This window comes from Thermobia domestica, chromosome 11, assembly GCF_964235325.1.
Source record: "Thermobia domestica chromosome 11, izTheDome1.hap1.1, whole genome shotgun sequence".
In the NCBI taxonomy this organism is placed as follows: domain Eukaryota; kingdom Metazoa; phylum Arthropoda; class Insecta; order Zygentoma; family Lepismatidae; genus Thermobia; species Thermobia domestica.
In genome coordinates, this window is record NC_137464.1 from 123,894,066 (window position 1) to 123,919,374 (window position 25,309).

Sequence of the window (25,309 nt, forward strand, 5' to 3'; positions counted from 1 at the left end):
CTGTGAAATTTCAACTAAATTTACTACGCTGTGCAAATAAAAAGAAAAAATACACTATTATTTAATTCGTATTTGACTTTAAAGAACACATCAATAATTATCTTTTGAAACACTATCTTTTGAAAAATAGTCACATGGTCTCAAACAAAGGACAGCTCTGCTGTAATACTTTGTCAGTAAGTACTATGATAAACAGTGAGTTCGTGCACTATTCCAAGTATATCAACTCTACAAGTATCTAAACATGTAGTAACATTTTTACTACTCTGAAAAATAAATTGCAAAATAGATAAACATACAAGGTCTGTATGATAAGTAATGAGACTCGCCGCGCCGCGGCGCGCGTGTCGCTGGAGCGGGTTTGTCGGTGATGGAGGATGTAGGGGGGGGTCCGAGCAAAGCAACGCACCGCGCGTCATTTGGCTCCGAGCCTTAGTGGAGCGCGGACAAGCCTTGGACAAAGCCCTTGTGAACATTCTTGTCACGGCGGAAAATCAACAAACATGGAGGGTTCCATCGAACAGCGTTATGCGATCAAATTTTGCGTTCGCCTGGGGAAAACGGCTACTCAGACGCTTTCTCTCATCACGGAGGCCTACAAAGAGGAAGCCCTATCCAAAGCCCAGGTGTTTCGTTGGCACAGTGCGTTCCGGAACGGCCGGGAAAGCGTTGAGGATCTGGAGAGGGCTGGACGCCCGACAACAGTGACTACGGACGAAACTGTGGCAAAAGTGAGGGATCTCCTGAACTCAGACCGTCGATTATCGTTGAGATTGATTGCTGATGAACTCGATATGAACCACACAACAGTGCACAAGATTGTGACGGAACAATTGGGAATGAGAAAAATCTGTGCGAAACTGGTGCCGCGAGTGTTGACTGACGAACAAAAGCAACGACGTGTTGATTGTTGTCAGGAACTGTTGAACCTCATGAACAGTGACCCTAACTTTGAAGATGACGTCATAACAGGTGACGAGTCGTGGGTGTTCCAGTACGACCCTGAAACGAAACGTCAAAGCGCGGAGTGGCACACTCCTGCGTCCCCGCGCCCCAAGAAGGCCAGAATGTCGAAGTCAAAGGTGAAAACAATGTTGATTGTTTTTTTTGACAATGTGGGGGTGGTCCACAAGGAGTTTGTACCCCAAGGACAAGCCGTCAACGCCGCCTTCTACAAACAAGTCCTTGAGAGACTGCACAGGAGCGTCAAGCGGAAAAGACCGGCGATCGCTAGCCGGTGGAAGTTGCATCACGACAATGCCCCTGCCCACACCGCCTTCTTAGTGACCTCCTTTTTGACCCGGATTGGGGTGGAAGTCCTTCCACAACCACCCTACAGCCCAGATGTGAGCCCGGCCGACTTCTTCCTCTTCCCGAAGCTGAAGTCACGCTTGAAAGGAACCCGTTTTGCAGACGTCACAGCCATCCAAGCAGCCGTGACCACATTTCTAAAGGACATGCCGGCTGCTGACTTCCAGGGGGCGTTTGCAGCGTGGAAACATCGATTGCAGAAGTGCATCGACGCAAGAGGAGAGTACTTCGAAAGCTTTTAAGTCCCTGTACAGATCAGATCAATAAAACAATGTTTCCAGACCTGGTCTCATTACTTATCATACAAACCCTGTATATTTTCTTACCTGCTGTACAATAGTCAATCTTCGTTTTGTGAAATTACCGTCTCAGTGTGAAGCTTCAAGGTTGCGAACTACTGAATAAGTTTCCAGCCTGGAATCATACACATGCTAGCAGATATGATTGATTCTTTAACTGGCTCTCTTCGTCATCTTGTCCCACTGTCCTGTACAGTGGTAATCAGAATACTTTTGCTTACCGATATTCAGAATTGAATAGATATTCTCTTTTCCAAATCTGCTCTGTAAGAAATGAAAAACACAGATGTAATTTGACACGTCAATATTTTTTGTAATTAATACAGAATTAAGAGAATGATAAAAGTACCTCTCGAATTTTACTATCAAATTTTGTGATTTGGAACAATTGTAATCTAATACAGCAGAACAACTTCCTCGAACCGCATCGACGACGACCTCCTGCCAACATTATGGAAGGCCATGGATTCCATCGTGGTAGAAATTGGCGGGCCTTGATGCGAAGAAAGTATCAAGTGTATTTTGCACCTCTATTAGGGATTTGAACTGACGTCCTCTGAGCTAATTGTCCAAGGAATGGAACAGGTAATAATCGGACGGTGCAATGTCCGGGGAGTATGGCGGATGCAATAGTGTTTCCCATCCAAGGCGTAGAGTGGTGTCCTTGGTCATCCTAGCCATGTGGGGCTTAGCGTTGTCCTGTAACAGGAGGAACGCGTATTCATGACACCCTCACCAAAGGCCTGGCATATCTTCCATCCCGCTGCAGTGGCGTTTGACTGCAGTTTGAACTCGTACAGCATATACACCCTTATGACTCTCTGTAAAGGTCTCATATTTACCCTGTTCTTACTCAAGTTCACGGTGTAACTGAACTGCCACAACCAGTTAGTATGTTAGATATACCCACACCAATAGCTGACCTTCGCCTTATCTCCATTCTCATTCAACTCACGATGTGCGGGCCAATTGAACACATACTTCCAGAAATAGTGACATAACTTTCTTGATTGCCTTTATAATAGATTCAGAAGTCGATTTTGTTACATTACTATGTATTTGTAATTTCTTTTTCAGAATGCAAACACGTATGCGTCGAACTATGAACTCTATGATGCCGAGGTGGCCATTGAAGCACCTGAAGAGGATGAAGGTAAGAAAATACAATTTAGAATGTTTTTTATAAGTGCTCCACATGAATAGACGCCTCAGTTTTCCCTTTTTGGGCAGAAGCATAACTTTTGTGTAAATGATGAAGAAGTATTAGCGTTGTCCTTGTTATAATTGGTGTGTGTTACCGATTTCTATGCAAAGGAAAGTGTTTAACTCAAATTAAAACCAGAATATAATTTAGTATTAAACTTTAAAGTTAAGTCCAATATTATATAAATATGGCAATGGAAAAGTACATTAAATCTTAATTAATTAATTAATCAACCGAACATGGTGACCAATATGACACCTTGCATTGAAGAAAAATAAGAGTAATATCGAGGTTCCTTAGGATCTACTGAAAGAGCAAAAATTAAGCTTTCATTTGACACCTGGTTGAGCCGAATAACTTAAAAATAAGGAAGTTATGGTAATTTTAGTTGCATGATGGTGAGTGCCGGAAAGTGAAAAAGGCGCCAAATTCACATTTTTCAAAAATTTCTCGCCGGCCCATTTCTCACCTGAAAAATCGCAATAATAATAATAATAATAATAATTTAGCATAATTTCATTGGTATTTAAGTATGAAAAAAATTGAAGAGAATCTCAGACATTGAAGCATATTGCTCTAGGTGAGTTGACATGGAATAACCCAGATGATAGTTACAAAATTTGAAAATATTTTGAGTCGAGTTACAATTGTATTTTGAAGAAACTGTTTTGTCTCACTTAGAAAACTAGAATCAATAACCACTTGGCTGAAAATAGTATAATTCATTATTGTCAGGATATTTTGTGAACACTGAAAACTATTAAATCTAGCATTGGAACTACTTATAACTGCTTATATACTTATTCCCAATGACTCAGGCTGGCAGTCAGCCCAGAAATGTAGGGGAGTACCGTAGAAGTTAGGAGGGGGGGCATTCAACCATATTATAGTTCATCACCATGTTATTGTTCATTTGCAAGCCTACCGTGAAAATTTTAGGGAGCCAGTAAGAATTTAGGGGTGCCCGGCCCCTTGCCTCCCCGTGAATACGGGCGTGCACTGACCTATGTTAAAGTTTCGGCAATATGTCAGTTCTTCCTTCAAATAATGTGACTGGTGAAGGGAATGATGTATTGCCGAACATAGATTGATAATAAGTGTTTCTTTTGTTCAGATTTCACTCTAATTTATGTCTATGAAATCTTTCGTCAAGTTGCGTTATGATTATCCATTAGAACCAAATGTCATAATGTACTAGTAAATAATACAAATTGTTGATATATTTAATAGTCCAACAATGACAAGTCAAGTCACTTTTCACTGATTAAAACTTAACACTGTATCTTTGCAGTCTTTTATGCTATCACACACCATACAAAATGCTATAGTACGAGGTGCTACCCAAAATATCCGAGATTGTCATTGTAAAAATCAGAAAACTATACTTACATCTTAATGTCCTCCCTCGCCTTCAAAGTAGTCCCGTCCAGCATGTATGCAACGGTATCAGCGTTGTTCCAGCTTTTGGAAGTACTTCTGGTAGTCCTCAGGGAGAAAGGGTGTTTACGATCCTTTGCGATTCCACTTGAATGTCTTCAATGGAGTCAAAACGTCGCCCTTTTAATGCAAGTTTCATCTTCGGGAACAGGTAGAAGTCGCACGGGGCTAGATCAGGGAAGTAGAGAGGTTGGAGGACCATTGCCATGTTGTTTTTGACCAGGAATTCCCTTACAACGAGCGAGATGTGCTTGGGAGTGTTGTCATGATACAGCAACCAGTCTTTCGTTTGCCACAGCTCTGGCCGTTTGCGCCGAACATCTTCCCTCAGTCTCTTCAAAACCTCGCAGTAAAACTTTCCGTTGACATTCTGACCAGGTGGAAACTTACTTTTATTTTCTTTTCTTTCTTCTTCTTCTTCTTCGTTTTCTTTTTTTGCAAGTCCTCGAATGTATATAAAAAGTTCTGCATCGACTTGATGTTACGGCGAAATCTTTTTTTAGTCTTGGATAGGATGGCGTCTTCCATTATGATGATTGCTGCTTCGTTTGCAGGTCATAACCACAGACCTCAGATTCATCACCTGTAATGACTCTGGATAAGAAGTTTGGATACTATCGAACTCTTTCTTGCAGCTCAGTGCACGTCTGAATCCTGAAGTTTTTGTGGTCGATGCTGAGAAGGCGAGGGACAAACTTCGCTGCAATTCATCTCATGTTCAGTTCATTGGATTGAATTCGTTGACATGTACCGTACAACAGTCGAAGTCTATTACAGACACGATGAATTGTCTGCCTTCTGTCTTCGCGAATCACATCACGCACTCTCATGATCATTTCCGGTGTTGTGCATGTTGACGGTCGACCAGAATGTTTGTCATCTCCCATACATTCACGGCCTTCTTTGAAACGCTTGAACATCTCAAATGTTCTTGGTTGACTCAGTGCACTCTAACCAAATGCCTCTTTCAGCATGCGGTGAGTTTCCGCTGCAGTTTCTTCAACTTAACACAGAACTTGATGCAAATTCGTGGCTCCTTAACGTAAGCCACACTGAGAAAAAAAATTGAAGTTGGCCTACTTAAAAAGGTAGGTTACATGCGTAATTCCTGTAGTTTTTGGACTTAACGTACAGCAGACGTGTAACTGAAGAGGTATGGTTTATAAAACTTTCCGTATAAGTATTCGAGATATACTTACTTTCCGTATGAAACAATATAGGCGGTCAGGATCTCACATAGTAATGAGCGCAAGAATCTTGGTCTTGCAATTTTTGCAAGAGTCTTGCATGCAAGACCAAGACCAAGACCATACCTGCCAACACCAAGACTCTTACGCAAGAGTCTTGCACAAGTACCGGTACTACTTGAATTTTTTATAGAATGTAAAAAAGAAGGGGAAAAAATCAATACATCTTTTACCTGAATTTCTTGGCTTCAATAAAAATGCCGCTGGAGTGAATGTGTTCCCAGTAGTTAATGCAATCCGTGTGAGTCGATCTGCTTCTATAGCATATAGCTACAGTATGTCGTTTTCTGAATTTGTTGTTCGCGTTTTCTGTAGATATTGCTTGTTTCCACGAGACACAGGTGCATCTTGCGCCATGTGAGCTATTTTGGTGGACAAACACCGTGTGCGTGGGTTTTCTCAGGGTTTTTCCGTTTCCTCCGATTTTCTTCATTCTACCATTTAATTCATTTGTCATCATCACCGTCTCCCTTAGCCTTGGTGCATAAACGTGGAACGTTAAACTAGATATTTCATTTCATTTCATTTCCAAACATGGTGGTGTTCTTCCAAAACTAAAGAGAAATGTAGTATTGAACATCGGTAATTCCGTACACCATAGGTGCCGACTACATGGATATGGTCTTGGCTCCGTCTCCGTTGGAAATTTTTAATGTGTGTTCACAAAATTAATAGTGCACATGGCCGTAAGTTTGATTTCATGGGCAGATGCTTATACATTGAATAATTGTTTAACCACCCGCTCGATCTCGATCAAATTTTCAACATAGATGAGTTCTGAGCCAGAGAGTGTATTTATCATTTCACTTTGACCATAAAACTTAGGGAGGGTGAGGGTGAGTTATAAAATAATAAATAAAACTTAATAACTTTTGAACCAAACCACCAGTCTTGATCAAATTTTTAACATAGATGAGGTTCAGGTCTGGAATGTTATTTGTCAGTTCACTTTGACCGAGCAACGTATGGGAGGAGGAGGGGGAAGATATACAAAAATCAATATAAATAAAAATAAAAGTGACTAATATAAATAAAAATAAAAGTTTATGCCTTAATAACTCTTGAACCACCCAACTGATCTCGATCAAATGTTTTAACATAGATGAAGTTCAGGCCTGGAACGATTTTTATCATTTTACTTTGACGCTGCAACGTAGAGGAGGCAAATATATGTAAAAAATAAAAATATAAGTGACTGTTTTTGTGACTTCATCACTCTTAAATTAGCCAATCGATCTCAAATTTTCAATTTAGACGAAGTTCGGACTTGGGGTGTTTTTTTAATCATATTACTTTACCGGTAGAACTTACTAGGGATGATTCCATTCCGGGACCAAGTACCTGGGGAAAACCTATATATCGGCTGAAAGCTCTAGCCAAGAGAAGTACGAAACCGTTTTCAAATTACGAGCAAATCCGCAACCTGACCCTATAAGGGGCCAGTTTGTTGGTGTTTGTGACCCTATGTTTGGCATATTCGGCAAAAGTAAAAATTAATGTTATGATGCATCATGTAAGCACCTGAGCCCGTCATGTTCCTTTTTGGTTCATTGGTAGAACATAATTCGGGCAGGGTTTGATAATGTCGCTTTGTACCCAGACGTACCTATTTGGTCAGTGTTGCCAACCAATAGTAAATACAATGTAGCAGTTGGTTTCTGTACCACTGGATGTATATCCATGAAACGTGGCATAAAGGTCATTCGTCACTAGAAAAAAATATACTGTGGACATATTCCTCTTCCAAGGACCCCAGCTTGTCAGTGTTGGTAACCAACTGTAAAAATGAGATGTAAAGCAGGTTTCTTACCCTGAAACGTTTATACACCAAGATTGGTAGAAACATCACACGAAATACCATTCATAATATTAGACAAAAAATTACTACGATGCTAGTATACTACTATTTGAAAAAGTTCCATTTTGAAAACGTTAGAAATACTGACAGACTGGGGTGATGGTTAGCAACACTGTCAAATTGAGTTGCTTGGGCACACTCATACTATGTTTTCCATTGTCCAATGCTGTTTCTGTCACATTTGTTCAATATTCGTTCAATGGCACGTACCCCATTTGCAACAGTGTGATCTTTACACTTGATTGGCAACACTGACAACCAAGAATGGTTGGAATACGGTCACACTCAACGTATTTTTGCTATAATGTCGTGTGGTGTTTCTGCCAATCTTGGTGTATAAACGTCTCATCGTACCTGCTTTACACCTTCTCATTTTTACAGTTGGTTGGTAACACTGACAAACTGGGCTCCTTGGAGGAAGAATACGTCCACAGTATACTTTTTCTAGTGACGAATGATGTTGATTTCACGTATCATGGATATACATCCAGTGGTACAGAAACCATCTGTCACATTGTATTTACAATTGGTTGGCAACACTGACCAAATGGGAACATCTGGGTGCAAAGCGATATTATCAAACTCTTGCCCGTGCTACATTCTAGCAATGAGCCAAAACGGAACATGATGGGCTCAGGTGCTTACGCGTGATGCATCGTGACATTCATTTTAACTTCTGTCGAATATTAAATACATAGTCACAAACACCAACAAACGGGCCCCTTATTAGATCAGGTTACGAGTTTGCCCGTGATTTGAAAACGGTTTGGTACTTCTCTTCGCAAGAGCTTTCAGCCGATATATAAGCTTTCCCCAAGCACTTGGTCCCGGTATGGAATCATCCCTAGTTAGAAGAGGAGAAGGGGAGGGGAAGTGTACAAAAATAAATAAAACTTAATAAGTCTTGAACCACCCAACCGATCTCGATCACATTTTCAACATAGATGAGGTTCGGACCTAAGATGGTTTCTGTCATATCACTTTGACGGTGCAGCTTAGGGGGGGGGGGAGAGATTTAAAAATGATCCAAAATTACCGATATTAGAGTGGAATCTATAACTTTGGGGGTCGCTGAGACAAACAGTTACAGTTCTGATGCTGTTTAAATCCAATTTCAGCCCGTAGCTTGGCGGAGGGGAGAGGAAATATATAAAAATGATCGAAAATGAATATTAGTGTCGAATTCATAGTTTTCGAGGTTGCTGAGTGAATACTGACACTTCAGATACCGTTTACGACTAAATTCAGCCCCGTAACTTGGGGAGGGGGGAGATATATAAAAACGGTAAAAAATGACTAAATATTAGTGTCGAATCCATACTTTTTGGGGTCGCTAAGGTGAACAGTGATACTTCCGATCACGTTTAAATGCAAATTCAGCACCACAACTTGGCGGCGGAGGAGGAAGAAGATATATAAAAATATCGAAAATGACCATTATTATCAATGTCGAATCCATGGTTTATGAGGTCATTAAGATGGACAGTGACACTTCCGATGCCGTGCCTTGCAACATGGGGAGGAGGAGATATATGAATTTATTGAATTTATATTAGTGCCGAATCCATAGTTTTCGGGGTCTCTAAGATGAACAGTGACACTTCTGATTCAGTTTAAATCCAAATTTAGCCCCGCAACTTGGGGACGTGGAGGGGAGAGAAATATAAAAATCATCAAAAATGACCGATATCAGAGAGCGCTTTAGTAATAATAAAAAGTGACTGATTAACGAAACATATTATTATTATTAGTTAAATTTAACCCAACGAAGTGGGTAATTGATGCTAGTAATCCATATTCACAAGTGAGACTGATTTTGTAGTTATTTCAAATAACTTTGAATTTGATGATGTTATTTTGTATTTCTGATATAGGTCAAAAGTATTTATATAAATTGAGTTTGCCGAAAATACATAGACAGTTGAGTCGTTTTCAGTTTTCACTCAAATTATTCTAAAATATTAAGAGTTTTGATTATAATGATCATTATTTTATTTTTCTCTCTTTTTGATCAATATTGCTAAACATATCTTCTTCATCATCATCATCATAGCTATTCTGCCATTATTGGCAGGTTACTTGCTGCAACTGAGAAACTTCGATGTACGGTGGTCCTCAGCTAATCTCTTCGTCTTAACGTAGCAATTTTCTGTTTCCTTCAACTAGTCTCCTTCGCTCCCTCCCTCACTTTCCTTCCACCATACCCTCTAGTACGTTCTCCTCAGCCAATATCACAATCAGTTCCTCTTTCTCCTCTTATCAATATCTAAAATTATTCTTTTTTCCCCTACTGCTAATATTTCTAACACCTCATTCGTTTTGCGTTCGACACAGCTAATTCTCTCCTTTTTTCTCCATGCCGACGTTTCGAAAGTCTGTAAGTTTTCATCGCTTTTGACTAATGTCCTTGTTTCTGCCACATAGAGTACATATTGGAATCAGTAAAACAAGATCTCAATATTTAATTGGAAGTTTATTTAATACAAAAATTACCTAATCCCGGTTGAAAAGAAAAATCTGACGCCTTTAGAGTGTAAAAATTATTTTGCAGTTCATGGTATTTCAATAATCTGTGCCGTCTTGATTGTCTTTCATGCGCCTCAGGGGTAGCATCCCCAGTTTGGAAACCAGTGGAGTGTTGGATCTATTAAAAAATGTATAAAGATTACGAAACGTTGTGATTTATCTTATAAGTAGTGAAGCGTGGACACCCATTAGAAATATAAAGGTCATCATCTATGTTGTACACTACCATCATACTTACACGAAGGTAAACTATGTTACATTTAGAAACATACATTGTACTTCTGTTATTACTGGCGCATTGTAGAATTTATTATTCCTTATGTCCAGAGTAAAATTTACCTATGACAAGTATATGATCTTTTAAAAGCAAGACTTGCAAAACTCTTGCACGCAAGACCAAGACCAAGACCAAGACCAAGTGTTCCAGTGCAAGACCAAGACTGGATGTGCAAGACCACGACCATGATCAAGACCAACCCGATCTTGGTCTTGGTCTTGCATTTGGTCATCACTAATCTCACATACAAATGGACATACATAACACATAGCTGAGGAATGTAACATAAGTATATGCATGTGATATACGGAAAACTGTTATATGTCAGACATCCTGCAACTGCATGATGTAACATCTAAGGGCAATGCGTATGTAGCATATGGATAGCGTATGCTCCATACTCATTTCTGTAGTAAGCAACAGGATTCCGTATATTTGTAGAATATACCGCTGTCCGGAGAACGTATTTTTTTCAATGCATTTGACAAATCGCAGAAGCACTGAAACACATCCTGACACGCACAACTACATTCAAAACTGAATACGCCAAAGATGACGCATGTTTGTTGTGCAATACTAAATACGTGTACCTCGAGATATTTAGCGGCGGAATATCGTATTGCTATGGTTTGCCGGTAAAAAAAAAAAAAAAAAAAAACCTCGGATATTTTGGACAGCACCTCGTATTGCGTATGAAACAAACAATTTGGCCAAGGTAATTACGAAGTTAATTAAAATACAAAAGAAAAGTAAATTATTCTACATAATATTACAAGGAAAAAATAACTACATATTAAAAGATAAAATAGTCGATGGCGTACTTCAGCATTTTGAAACTTCTTGATTCGTGCAGATATTTAACTAGTTATTCTATTTGTTTTAAAGGTAGTTTGTAACCGAACAAGCTTTAATTGAGCTTCGATTACAAATATGTAAAAAGTACGTCATAATGGCATGTCTTCCTATTCCACACATGGGATAATCTGACACAATCAACAACAATGCTCTCTTTTGTACCATGCATCTCTCTCAGTAGAAGAAGAAAACCTAGGTTTCTCATGTGTGCGATACTGAACACCAATTATATATATATTATACACTTAATTTATTTTCATCTTTATACCAAAAGATAATAGCTAGAAACCATTAACTCATCCAGTATTCTATAATGTGCTATTATTAGGATTACTTACGTTTGTACTTAACGATGTTTATATTTCAGAGGATAGAAAATCCGAAGGACAGATAGATCCGGATTTACTTGCCAAGGTATCACAAGCTAAACCACTTAAAAAAGGGGGTGAGTATAAATTTCCTTATATTGAATTATATGGATTATATATCCTTACACCCCCCATATATATATATATATATATATATATATATATATATATATATATATATATATATATATATATATATGTGTGTGTGTGTGTGTGTGTGTAGTGGTGGATCTAGGATATGATCAAGGGAGGGGCTAAACCAAAGTTTGCCACTTTATCCAGTGTATAACAGGATTGAAGTCCATTTTACCTAGTGTATACCTGAGCGTCAAGGTGGCTATAGCCCCTGGAAGGAGGGAACTTTTTTTTATTCATTTATTTTATTGTTCTTTCCTTCGTATGAATAAGAATACGCGTTGTTTAAAATGTGTGATGCTGGTATATGTACTGTATATAGAACATGGTCTTCATACGTCCACCTTAGCCGAAGTCTGGAGACAAACTGAATTTTTCTCGGGCTTTTGGAACCCGGATGGACGGAAGTGAAAGCTGGTAGTGTAGGGTATTGACCTTACTGCTACGTGACATAACAGAATGCTACCGATGCATTAGCAAACAAGTTTGGCGCCGCGGTGGGTAGGCATCACAGAATGCCGACGACTAATAGAAAAGAAGTGTGGCGTCGCGTAAGGTGAACACGTGGTTACCTTGTGGGTATGAAAATACTTTAAATACAGGTTATAAGAGAAAAAATATATAAAGATACATCATGCAGTCCTATGAGAAAAAGGATCATCGCAATAGTAATATTAAAGAATCATCATCTCATGCTGAATCAGAAATATACGAATCATAGTCAGATGAAGAATTTGATATTGACGCAGTAGTATCACCAGTGCTATCACTTTCCGAAACTCCACCCTCATCTCTGCCTGTATTATCAAGAACATCGAGATTTTGGAGTTTAGACTGTTGTTGTAGTAGTCAAAAAGTGGACCCTGAATGTATAAAAAAGACTATTGAAAAATGGGATTTCAACGATACATTAATATGCGACGCTTGTAGAGAAAGATCCTATCATGATTATGCTCATGATGGTATGAATTTAGCCCCAAAGTCATTGGAAACCCGAACTTGGAGTATTATACAGGGTGCGGCAGAACCGACTAAGCAGTTTCTATCGATTACCGTGAGAGCTGTGGTGGAGGTAAGCAGTTGCACGTGGTCTGCCTTTGTTCAGACATTGACCCCATTTCAGTAGCTAATATGGTCTGGACCGGTGTACATCGTGGTTTTGCCGTACGCGCTTATTAAGAAAACAACAGATCTGTGATTGCTACACAACGAGCTTTTCGGCAACAATTCAACATTCCACGCAACAATGCCGTTTCTAATGCAAACACAATTCGGTCCTGGGTTCGGCAGTTGGAGGAAACTGGTAGCACACTAAGAATAGATACACATACACATGGCTGCTCACACAGCTCGAATTTCACTTGATGCTTTGAGAGAAATGTTTCCGGGACGCCTCGTCTCTTTGAGGGGTGATGTCGAGTGACCTACGTGGTCACCAGATTTTGAGCATTTATGACTACTTTTTTGGGGGGATATCTGAAGGAAAAGGTTTTGTAAAGCCGCCCTCACACCCTACCAGAGTTAAAACAGCGGATTATTGACGAAGTGAATGCCATATCCTGCGATATGTGTGCAAGAGCTGCTCGAAACTTCAGGGATCGTCTACAATAATGTATTGATGCTAACGGCCGCCATCTTGAGGACATTATTTGCAAAACTAAATGAATGTAAAATGGTATATTGTACTAATTTAGAAAATAAACATTTTTCTCTATATATATCTAGGTTTACTATCTATCCAGTTGGTTCTGCCGCACCCTGTAGCAAATCCTAGTGTTTCGTAGTGTTCAAGATGTGTTTTACTTGTATGCAAATACACGCATTATTGGAATATTAACAAGAGAAAAATTTTATGAAACATATGTGGAATTATTAAATGATACAGACTATCACCCGGAATTACTGGACGTTTTATCAAGAAAAGACAGACGGAAATCCGACATTCCGGATTGAAAATATGTATTCGAATAGTATTAGTGTTTCATGTGTGTTATGTACTGTTGAAAATATGAATGTGAATTCTGTATAAAAACAATAAAGTATACTTACGTGATAATAATCCAATTGAATGCGTGGAATGCAAATTGAATATTCTTCCTGGTTGTATTCATCTTCATAATACTGGAAAATTTGCAGCGAAGTACTTATCACTTGATAAAACCCTGATGAAGTTGTTGAAGTGTTTGAACAAAAACATAGTGAAATCTCATTTATACACGGTGTATGCTTTATGCGTAAAACTTGTGATCTTTTAAAAAATACAGAATTTGTTAGACAAATTATAACATTCTTAATACAGCGCACAAATGAAATTTCACCATGCGTAAATCAGTATACTATTGATATTCAGAATTTTTAGAATGTCTGATAACGAATTTATTATTCATGTGTTTTGTCTAAGCGCATGCGATGATGCAGTAAAATTCCACTGCTTGGTAAAATCAACAATTAAATATAATTTATTGTCATTAGGTTGCCAAAAACAAATTGATTGATTAACATTAAATTTACACCGTTTGAAGTAAGATAGCAAAACTGGATATACTGGATCATTCATACACAACCTTGTATATCAAGTATGTGCAAAGAATTCAACCTTTTATTGTAATGGATTAGAGAAATCTCTTTCGATAAAGAGAATATTTGCATTAGATAATGTTATTGATTTAGAAACAAAATATTGTCCTTCATTAAATGAATAATGTGGAAACACATTTAATGAATATTATTCTTTTCATACAAATATTGTAAAGAAATCAAGATGTGCATATCGTAGCGCACAACAGTTAAATTATTGGTGGAAATATGAAAGATCAACAGCATTAACTAATGCATTATCAAAATAGTAATGAGGAATTGTAAACAAAATGCAGGAATGTAATTTTAAAAAAATATTGTAAAATTTTTAAAAAATGTAAATATATATATAATAAGAAATTTAAAAAATGTAAATATATATAATAAAAATATAAAATTGTAAAAATATTTATAATAAAAAATAAATATTTGTGTTTTCTTTATAAAATTTTGTTTACATATTTATAAACGATATAATCATTCTTTTTCAAATTTTTCTTGTTAAAGATTTTTAAACATTTTTGAAATGATTGAGTACGAATAATATGATGCAAAAATTATAAAACAAAATATCCGCACAACACAAAATCATCGTCCTGATATTGTTGACTATTTGTAAAATATATCTTAGTATTTTTTCATATAAAGGTTTTTATTTCCTTGGGAATGTCCATAGCAAGACAATCAAAATAATATACTTGTTTTTTCTCATCGCTGTACACTGCAACCCAATGCTATCCACTTGAGTCGGATGTATCAAGATTAATCACAAGTCTAGCAGGTGGTTCTACCGTTGCAGGAAGTTTGTTAATGGGGTAAATTCCAGTAACACTTGCACCAATCACTATCAGCTAGTAACACTTTTAACAATTCGTCACTATACATGATAAAGATTATTTTCTTAATTGCAGTTGGTATGGAATTATCACTGTTATTCATATATATAAAACATAATCATGCACTTTTATATATTCACTATACAGTAATGCTTTATGAATACTGCACCTGTACTGTCCGAAACGATGTGAAAACTTAATGCGATATACTTTGGACAGTCTATTTCTTCTAAATTTGAAACATTTCTTTAAATAATTTCTTCAAGAAAACACTTTCTAGTTATTCCGTAAGTGCAAATACTTGTAGTATTTCAACAATATGTTTGAAGTATTTCCTTAAGATGACAATACTCTACATCGCCTTCGTGCCAGGTAATGCCTCACACATTCTCACTACATCGCCTTCGTGCGAGGTAATGCCTCACACATTCTCACTTACATACTTGTTTGTAGTTGTGATCGGCTCAGATAACTTATTTTAAGGATATGGTGGTTTAAATATCCAATTTTGAAAAAAGGAACGTCAGTATTTATAATTGCTAACTCCTTTACAATAAATTCATCATTATCATGGAAAGCAGAGAAGTGAACAACAACCCTCATTATATTCAACTGAATAAATTAGGTGTTATCAGTATAAATATTTCTATCTTTGTCTACTTGTGCTAAGGAATCAAATTGTGCATACACAATGCATGTAACAGGTTCACTTAAAGTTTCTGAAAATGATAGTTTTAAATTTGCAGGGGAATCACGAACTACATCCCATGTATTGTCGTCTAAAGTTCCTGTTGGAGACAGAATAAAAGCATACAGAGCATATCCATTTCGATATTCATCAAGAGTAACAGTATGTGAACAATTTTGATAATATATACCAGTACCTGAAATCAGAGTATAGTAACGTAGAAGGTATAAATCATTATTAAAACCAGGGTTGACAGGGCAGGAAGGAAATTATTTTTGCCGACGTATAATTGCAGGTTGTTAGCGTTTCGAAACTCAATGGATTAAGATGTGATTTCCCATTGAAGGCTGTGTTGGAGATGAAACCAATAACTAGGCCTTTAGGAACATTACCCAGGAAGAGATTATCAAGGTTGTAAGACTTTACTTGTGCAGGAATAGTATAAGATCTTGTCTCTACTCTTGTGAGAGGTAACTTGGCCGTTTCCGGAACCATTCGTGTATTTAATTGCATAGCTAAATCTGCAGCTACATCAATGCGCAATACATGAAGAATAACTAAGTGCAACTTTATTGCTTGTATTTTCAGGACACATTAAGCAAAAGTTATCTTTACTGCTGTGTAATTTTACACGTAAATTTACTTCATGGGGAAGCATACGATCTAAACTTACAATATCAGTATGAAGACGTCCATACATTTCTAAAGATTTACTATTTTTCACCTTATTAGCACGTTTTTGAAAACCAGCATTTGTATTATCTAATTTATTAAATTGCTTTGCAGTATCTTTATGCCACATGGCACATGCTAAATGTGTTTGAGAAGCATCATAAGAATAATTTAATAATGTTTCAATGTATGCACGATAAGGATAAGAGCCTGATGAAGAAATAATTAATTTATCGTTTAACGAAATATCAATTTGCCTAAATAATGATTGTAAAAAATTATTTACTGGTGTAACAGTATCATCTTCAGTTAAATTTGAACCATCAGCTTTTGTAATTTTAGAACGTACATAAATATATATATATATATGCAGGATGAATAAATTCAGAAATAACAAATTCAATAGGTTCTTCTGAGGTTAATGTAGAAATAGGACGATATTCAAAATTTGTATTTGCTTCAATAGCTGTTTGTGTCATAGTTATAGAAAAGAAATCAAATTAATTGCTACAACATTCAGAACTACCTGAATTTAGGAGTGCCATTATGAAGAGATATAGTTTATATGTTTAAGTTTTGTTGGTGGTCCAAACTTTACAATCGCAGAAGCCTTCCTTTTGCGTTACCCGTTTGTAATGCCTGACGTCCTACAGTTTTTGCACCTTGTTTAAGAAATGGTAAAGCAAAACGAAATAACCCTTTAAAGAAACTACCTATACCATGTCCCATTTGGTATACAGGTCCTGAAAATGAAATGAAATCTTAGAGTTTTACGTCCCACGGTTATACCGGTTAGGCTAAAGGAGACGGTGATTATGAGAAATGAATGAAATGGTGGAATGAAGAAAGTGGGAGGAAACGGGAGAACCCCGAGAAAACCCACGGACGCGGTGTTTGTCCACCACAAAGTTCACTTGGCAGGGGTTGGGATCGAACCCGGGACCCCAAGCGCCAGAGGTGAACGCTCTACCACTGAGCCATCACGGCCCCTAGGTCCTGAAAAATATGGTATTCCACGTCCACGGTGAAAAGAAACACGTCTTGATCTCATCTTTATTATTTAGCAGATTCAGGAGAGCGTTTAAAATGTAGTGTTATAGTCATAGTCCCAGAAAGAAATGGCAAATTTCGCCCTGCATGATGTTTTAATAGAATTTCGATTGTGTTAAAACAAAATTTTGTAAGTGGCATATAATGAATATTCTCAAAGGTAATTGTTTGTAGTTTTCCGTATTTAATATCAGAGATTGTTGCTATACGTAATAAAGGTGCTTTTGTATCACCTAAAAATTGATATTGTATAATATCTGTATAAATAAATATTTGATGTGGATATCCAATATCTACGTATGGTTGTTTGAATCCGCGACATTCTTTTACAACATCCGATTTTTCAGAAGAACCTAATTCTAAAGCTAATGTAAGTGACAATGTAACTGATTCTACTCGTTCATTACATTCAACATGTACAATATTCGAAAAACTAAATGTTTTAAAATTTGATAGTGTGTTTAATTCATCTATTAAATGATGAGTGGTTGGATAATATCCAACAATAACTTTTCATAGGCTCTGCATTTTTAAATCTGTATCGTATAACATTTTCCACTTCGGTAACATTATAACATGTTAATGGAATATGTATTTCACTTAACCCCACATACCAATCGGATTCTGATAATCGTATATTATTTTTTTAATTTATTAATAAAATGTGTTGGACTATTTGATATACATTTGTACTAGCGTTTGAAACTAATGTAATGTAAAAACTATCGTCAATACTTTCAGAAATCATTTTCGTTTAAAGTAAAGTGTCAAGTATGAAGTCCCAAAACGAAATGGTAATTTCAATCCGCGTTCATCTTTTAAGTCTACTTCTATCGTATCAAAATATTTCTTTTCAACTTTAACATAATGCGGTGTGTGAAACAAAAGATTTTGCATAACCGTGCTATACATTATATACACTAAGTTTTCGTACTATCAGTCCTATATTTTGTTGTTGTTTTATAATATCAACGCATACATTCATTATATTCGGAATATTATAATCTAAATTACATGGAAATTTTCCACGTGTTAATATCAAATCAATATTTCTAAGTTTTGTGTATACAACATTTTTAATATCAAGTGTATTTTCATTAATAAATCCAAAAATGTTTGTAATCCCGGTGTAATGCCAATCATACATTGATCTTCTAATTTTAAAGAATGTTTAATGACAATTTGATTTTTATTTTGTAAATATTGTAATATACGAACATTTTCAGGAATCAACCGAAGAATAGATTCGATAGAAGAATAATATCCTGTGTTATAGGAACATGATGACGTTCAGCTTTATCATCGATAACAGTAGTAATTATAATTTCTTCATTTTCACCAACATTATAAAAAAAAACTCCACGGAATATTAATTTGTATTAATCCAACACCCCATTCTCCATCACTTAAATCAAAACGTTGTGCTAATTTGACTCGAAATGAAGCTGTAGTATAGATATTATTGTCGAAAGGTTTATTACTTGCATTTGAAGGATGAATAACGTAAAAGTCGTGTGTACACTTTGAATTCATCTTGCAGACTGAATAAAACCTGATCTAATCCACGAATTCATACTTGACGGATATCCCAACCATTTTACATCCATCCATCCATTTTTACGTTTTAATACTTTTCAATTAGATAAGTTCTTTTTGAATTTATAATTACTTTTTGTAATTCTTGTGCATAAAATATTCCTTTAATTTCTTCTCCATTCTAATCTTTTAATTTGTAAGTGACAGGATTTGATTTAATACATTTATGTTCAATGAATATTTCTAACCATTTAGATAAATATCCTTTTTCTAATTTATGTTTTACTTACTAACACGGACATAATCACCCGTATAAAATTTACAAGTTGTATTTTTTATTCATTTTATTTCCGTATAATGTTTCCCACACTAATGTTTCACATTGGAATCATTTACTTGTGCAGGTGCCATTTTAATACTTGAATGATACGATTGATTATAATTATTTACAATTTGATCTAAGACATTAATATATCGAAAAGTATTCTTTGCAGTAAATTAACATATTTTTTCTTTTAATGTTCTTATAAATCGTTGTGCTAAAGCACATTTAATTTCGGAATGAACACTATAATCATTAATTTTACATTCTTTAAACAATTATTTCAAATGACGATTATAAAATTCGCCGTCTAAATCTGTTCATACGTTAAATACGGGCAATTTGATTTTTTTTAGAAAAAAATTCTTATTGTTTTTTCCATTTCAGGGCCTTACTTTGTTTTTAAGGGAACACAATATGCATATATTTATAAATGTTGTTTATATTACTTCTTCCAGTCCCTTAACCATTTATACGGATTATATTAATTATTTAGAAATGATATAGATATCGTGTCATCAGACTGTATTATCTTAGGTGACTTTAATTTAAGTGAAATAAATGGAGCAAATTATAATTTCATGAATGGCTCTACTTCATGTCGCTCAATAACTAATCTTGCAAGTTTGCTAAATTTAACATCATACAATAATGTGACGAATGATAACAATAGAACATTAGACTTAGTACTTACTAATATTAGGATGGTAATTGAAAGAGATAGTTTTTCTTTGATTATTGAGGATATTCACCACCCTTGTCTGAATCTTGTGTTTTCCTTAAACACTGAACGTAGAGTACAAGAAGAATTCAAAAAAGAATATTACAATTATAAAAGAGCAGATTTCCTTTTACTTTATAGACTGATACGAGACTACGATTGGGGACATCTATATAAGTTCAATAATGTAGATAAAGCTGTGGATTATTTATATAGATCTCTGTATAATTGTTTCGACCAATGTATTCTAAAATGCAAATATGTATCACAGTAAAAATATCCGGCGTGGTTTACCAAAGACATAAGAATAAAGGATAAATGTGCGAGAAAAAGTAAATATTCTAAATAGGTTTAAAATAAGAGGTTTAGAGAGTTGCGTTCAGAAATTAAGAGACGTACTCAAAAAGCGTTTCGCGCCTATCATAATTTAGAAAATGGAATAAAACAAGATATCAAGCAATTTTGGAATTATATTATAAGTTTGAAAACTTCTCGTAACTTACAAATATTTTATACCTTAGAAGATCTCTCATATTCAAATGCGGAACTTACTAATGGTTTTGCTCACTATTTTTCCTCAGTTCTTGTGAAATCTAATTTTAAATATAATGCCGAGGAAATTAAATTTTCTGAAACAAATAAAGATTTGAACTTTGATATTCTGAATATTGGGTCAATAACTAATGCAGAAGTTCTAAGTACTATTAAGAAAATTTGAAGCCTAAAAGATCGGCTGGCCCAGATGATATTCCGTTATATATTATTAAGGGTTGTGCTGAAGTAATAACTCCACAATTAACGTTTATTTTTAATCTGGCTTTGAGAACATGTGAGTTCCCAAGTAGATGGAAGGTATCTACTGTTACTCCTATTTTAAAATCAGGAAATTCATCCGTAATTTCGAATTACAGACCGGTTTCTATTATTAATTCATTAGCTAAAATATTTGAGTATATTCTGTATGGCAGAATTTATAAACATATTAAATTGGAAATATCGCAGCTACAACATGGTTTTATATGTGGAAGATCAACAATAACAAATTTATTAAGTTTTGTAAAATGTATTTATGATCAGTTAAATGCAAATTAGACGTGTGGATGTGATATATATGGATATTACAAAAGCATTTCATTGAGTAGATCACGAGATTCTAATAAAAAAGATGTACAATTTTGGTTTTTCAAAAAATTACTGAAGTTCTTCTGCTCCTACTTAAACAAAAGACATTTATTTGTATCTTTCAATAAACAAGTTTCTCAAGAATTCGTTGCTACTTCAGAAACCCCACAAGGATCTAATCTTGGTCCGTTGTTATTTTTAATTACGATTTGCCGGACGTAGTCAAGGATTCTGAGTGTCTCTTTTTGCCGATGATTTAAAATTGTATAGAACAATTAACAATGAAAATGACCAAATAATATTACAGTCAGATATTAATAACATATTTGCCTGGTGTGCTAGAAATTCATTTACTGTAAATATAAACAAATGTAAAGTTATGTCTTACACAAGGAAGAAAAATTCTACTGCAAATTACTCAATTGATAATTATCAACTCGAGAAAGTTAAATCAATTTAAAATCTTGGAATTTATTTTGATACAAAATCATTGTTTACAACTCACTATAAGGAGTTAGTAAATAATGCCAACAAGTTGCTAGGATTTATAATTAGAAATACTAAGTATTTTAAGAAACCAGAAATTCCTATAATTCTCTATAATAGTTTAATTAGGAGTAAATTGGATTATCCAGCTATTATTTGGAATCCATATTATAAGGAACATGTGCATGATATAGAACATATTCAAAATAAATTTTTAAAGTTTCTATATTACAAGGTTAATAATAGATATTGCCCATATTATTTATCCAATACTATACTAAGAGAATACTTAAGACTAACTTCACTCAGAGTTCGCCGATCAGTACTGTCCTTGATTTTTCTGGAAAAAAACAAACTATTCAACAATAGAATAGATTGTCCTTCTTTACTCTCTCAGGTTTCTTTATATGTATCAGTATGTCTCCTACACCTAGCAGATCCACTATATCGATAGTTCTCCTCTCCCATATCGAGTAATGCGTATGAAAAATCCTGGCTGCTGTTATCTTGTTACACATTACATTTTATTTAATTGGATAGTAAATTATAAATGTACTATAATATATATCTAAACTTTGTTTTGCCATACTACATAAAAATATTTTCGTGATCAACAGACATGTCAGTAATTGCATCAATGACAGCTGATTTGGAGAAGAAGTCGAATATCATTACTGTAGGTGAAACAATAGAAACCAATGAGGAGGCGTTTCTTAAAATCTGTAAAAATCAAAATTTTCGCAACAATTTGATGGTCATTGAACGTTTGTTAGCAACTACTACCTTTTCTGAGAAACAAACTATTTTTCAAGGCATCACAGAAAATAAACGTAAGTACTACAAATTTTTCAAGACAATATGTACTGTACACACTATGTATTGTGTAAATATGGAATATTATACATTTTCTTAAAAGTTATATGAGTAGAACAAACAATAATTTTCAGTTTTTCATTATCTTCAGACTAAAAGTTCGAGGTTAGCATTTCTAATGTGCATATAATAGGCTAACTATACGAGTAATCATTGTATAACACACTAGCTGAAGTACCTGGCGTTACGCGGAAAGAAAGGTTTATGGAAATCATTTGAAAGGTATATTTAACTCTCTTATTTCCCATTAGAATGTCTATTTGAATCGAAATGAAATGATAAGTCACTGGCGCCTCTGGCATGTAAAATTTAGAGGGGGGATATCAAAGAAAGTCAGTTTAGCGGCACTACATAGCCCAACCTGTTTATTTTCTTCGACTCCATTTGTTATCTTTCTGCTTACCTTCACGGCCCCCTTGATTGTATATCAAGAACTCTGTTATAATCGTTTCACAGCCTGAATATTATATTCCAAATAAATATAGTTATCATTATTATATGTTATTCTGTCGTTAGTAAATAAATTAAATTTGAATAAAAAATGAATATTTTTTACTTCAAAATATTGAGGGAGACGCGTCCCCCTCATCCCCCCTGCCAGAGACGCCAGTGATAAAAGTTAAGCTTGATCCAAGTGCTATGTTCAAAAATTTATTTCAAGCAGTGCAGTCGCTATTCTTTGTTAAAAAGTTTAAATCCCGTTCCCCCTTTAGCATACGCATTTCAAACAAAGTGTAATACGTGGGTAGTCCCAAAAGTACCCGACCAGATGTATAGATGTCGATTGTTTGAAAAACACTACTATATCGAAAGTATAAGTCCAACTTTATAAAATTTAAGTTTGCAGTTTGAAGTAGCTACATTATTTAGTATTTGTTTGGCTACCATCAACAGTGAACGCTCTCAGTGAATTTATAAACATGAAAGAAATGGGTCATCGTTATGTGATATAATACTTTCACTTGAAAGGTCTCAGTCCAACCAATATTAAAGCCGAGCTAGATTCTACTATGGGAAGTGTGCTCCTTGTTTACAACAGTAAAATATTGGATAACAGAGTTTAAAAAAGGGCTTACGAGCTGCTAAGACGAAAATCGTAGAGGTCGACAAAATGAGGTCACCACGCCAAATATGCAGGGTCGTAACTTGTGGAGGGCAGCAAGGGCAACTGCCCCCTCAGGAAAGCACACCGCCGTCCGGGAGTGGCCCACTTTAAGAAAAATTTTTCTTACTCCATATGTGATACGAACATGAAACTATTAATGAAGCATCAAACAGGTTCACTATATTATATAAACAAACCAGCACACAAAAGATAAATAAATAAATAAAAAATAGTCGTGGGTCCATTTCAGTAAAAATTGTCTACTATTAGGAGCCCTAGAAATAATATTTATTCGTATGGCTTTGAGATTTTTCAATATTGTTCCCTTAATTAGTCATGTATAGAACGGGTCCAGGGGCGTAACTAACGGCTCCACATAGCTTAACGTGCAATAGGGTCCCAGGTTCCGGGGAGCCCACAAAGAGTAAGAGAAAGATAGTAAGAAGGGGCCTATTTTCGAATTTTGCGTGGGGCCCAAACAACTTTTTCTAGGGAGCCCAAATATTAATGCTTGTCTCCCAGAAAAAAATCTAAGTTACGGCCCTGCAAATATGCTGAAGAAAATCCACAAAATAGTATTGGATGACCTTCGACTGAAATTGTGCAAGCTAGTAGACGTGATAAGCACTTCGAAAAATGCTGTACGGTACATTGCGTATTGACTGAAAATTTGGACGTAAGCAATCTATTGGAGAGATGGGTGCAGCGTTTGCTCAAAACGAAACAAAACAGCATCGTGAGGATAGTTTTTGACGATGTTTCACAACAATAGAGCCCACTTTTTGCATCGATTCATAACCATGGATAAAACATGAGTCCAATATTTCACATCTGAGATAAACGAACCATCAGTTCCTCTGCGTAGCGTAGTCGCTAACATTCTCGCCTTCGGTGCGAGCGATCCTGGGTTCGATTCCCGGTAAGGGCACTCGGTCGAAAAAGTGTGAAATCCTTTTTTAGGCCGCCACTCTGAATAAGGTTTTCCTGTGTTTTCCTCATTCTCACCAAACAAATGTTGATGCCATGCCGCTTGCTTCCTTCCCTTTCTCCGGATAGTGTGCTCGCCGAGGGATGTTATCCCTGAAACGTGACTGGCTAAATGACCATAGATGCCGAAAGCCATGCAAATTTATTGCAGCGTTTGAGTGATGAAATTAACAAAAACCGGCCGCATTTGGCAATTCGTTTCTCGGCGGTAACTCATGTGGTTCGGATTCCACTTAATCAGTAGGTTCCGTCTCATATAGCCTCGCTGCTGAAAAGGACGTTAAGCTCAAAATCAACTCAACTCAAAGTTATGAAAATTGCATCTCTCCCCACTTTAGAAGCAGAATTCTTGTAATGTTTGATCAGATGTATTTTTTTTTTCACTTCGAAGTAGAAAAAATATATGGTATGCAGCAAGTTTCTCTACCTAGCTTGAAGCACTTCTTAAATACTCTATTTTTGCGTTGAGTTGATTTCGAGTTTAACGCTTCGTTTAGCAGCGAGGCTATATGAGACGTGGATCTACTGATTAATGTGGAATCTGAACCACTTGAGCTCCCACCGGGAATCGAACCCGGATCTCCCACGCCAAAGGCGCGTACGCTAATCGCTTAGTCACGAAGGAGCTAACTCTATTCTTTCCTTAAATTCTGAACCTATCCTTAGGATTCATATTTTAATGAAAGAGACAGATAAGAAATCGGATTGAGCGAAGTGTTAACTACATTCCAAAATTCATTACAAACGGTTCGGCCGTTTTCTCGTGATGAAGAGACAGACAATGTCATCTTATTCTTATATATTGAGAGAACCTATA

The 25,309-nt window shown here is 35.8% G+C and overlaps 1 protein-coding gene across 1 annotated transcript in view; it reads left to right on the forward strand.

Moving 5' to 3' along the window:
- LOC145663657 (dynein axonemal intermediate chain 4-like) overlaps positions 1-25,309 on the forward strand; it is a 417,097-nt gene that overhangs the window by 167,170 nt on the left and 224,618 nt on the right. Inside the window, exons 7-9 of the mRNA XM_081729757.1 lie at positions 2,688-2,763; positions 11,382-11,459; positions 22,145-22,357. Coding sequence (XP_081585883.1) covers positions 2,688-2,763; positions 11,382-11,459; positions 22,145-22,357 — 367 coding nt within the window. The remainder of the gene's footprint in view (positions 1-2,687; positions 2,764-11,381; positions 11,460-22,144; positions 22,358-25,309) is intronic.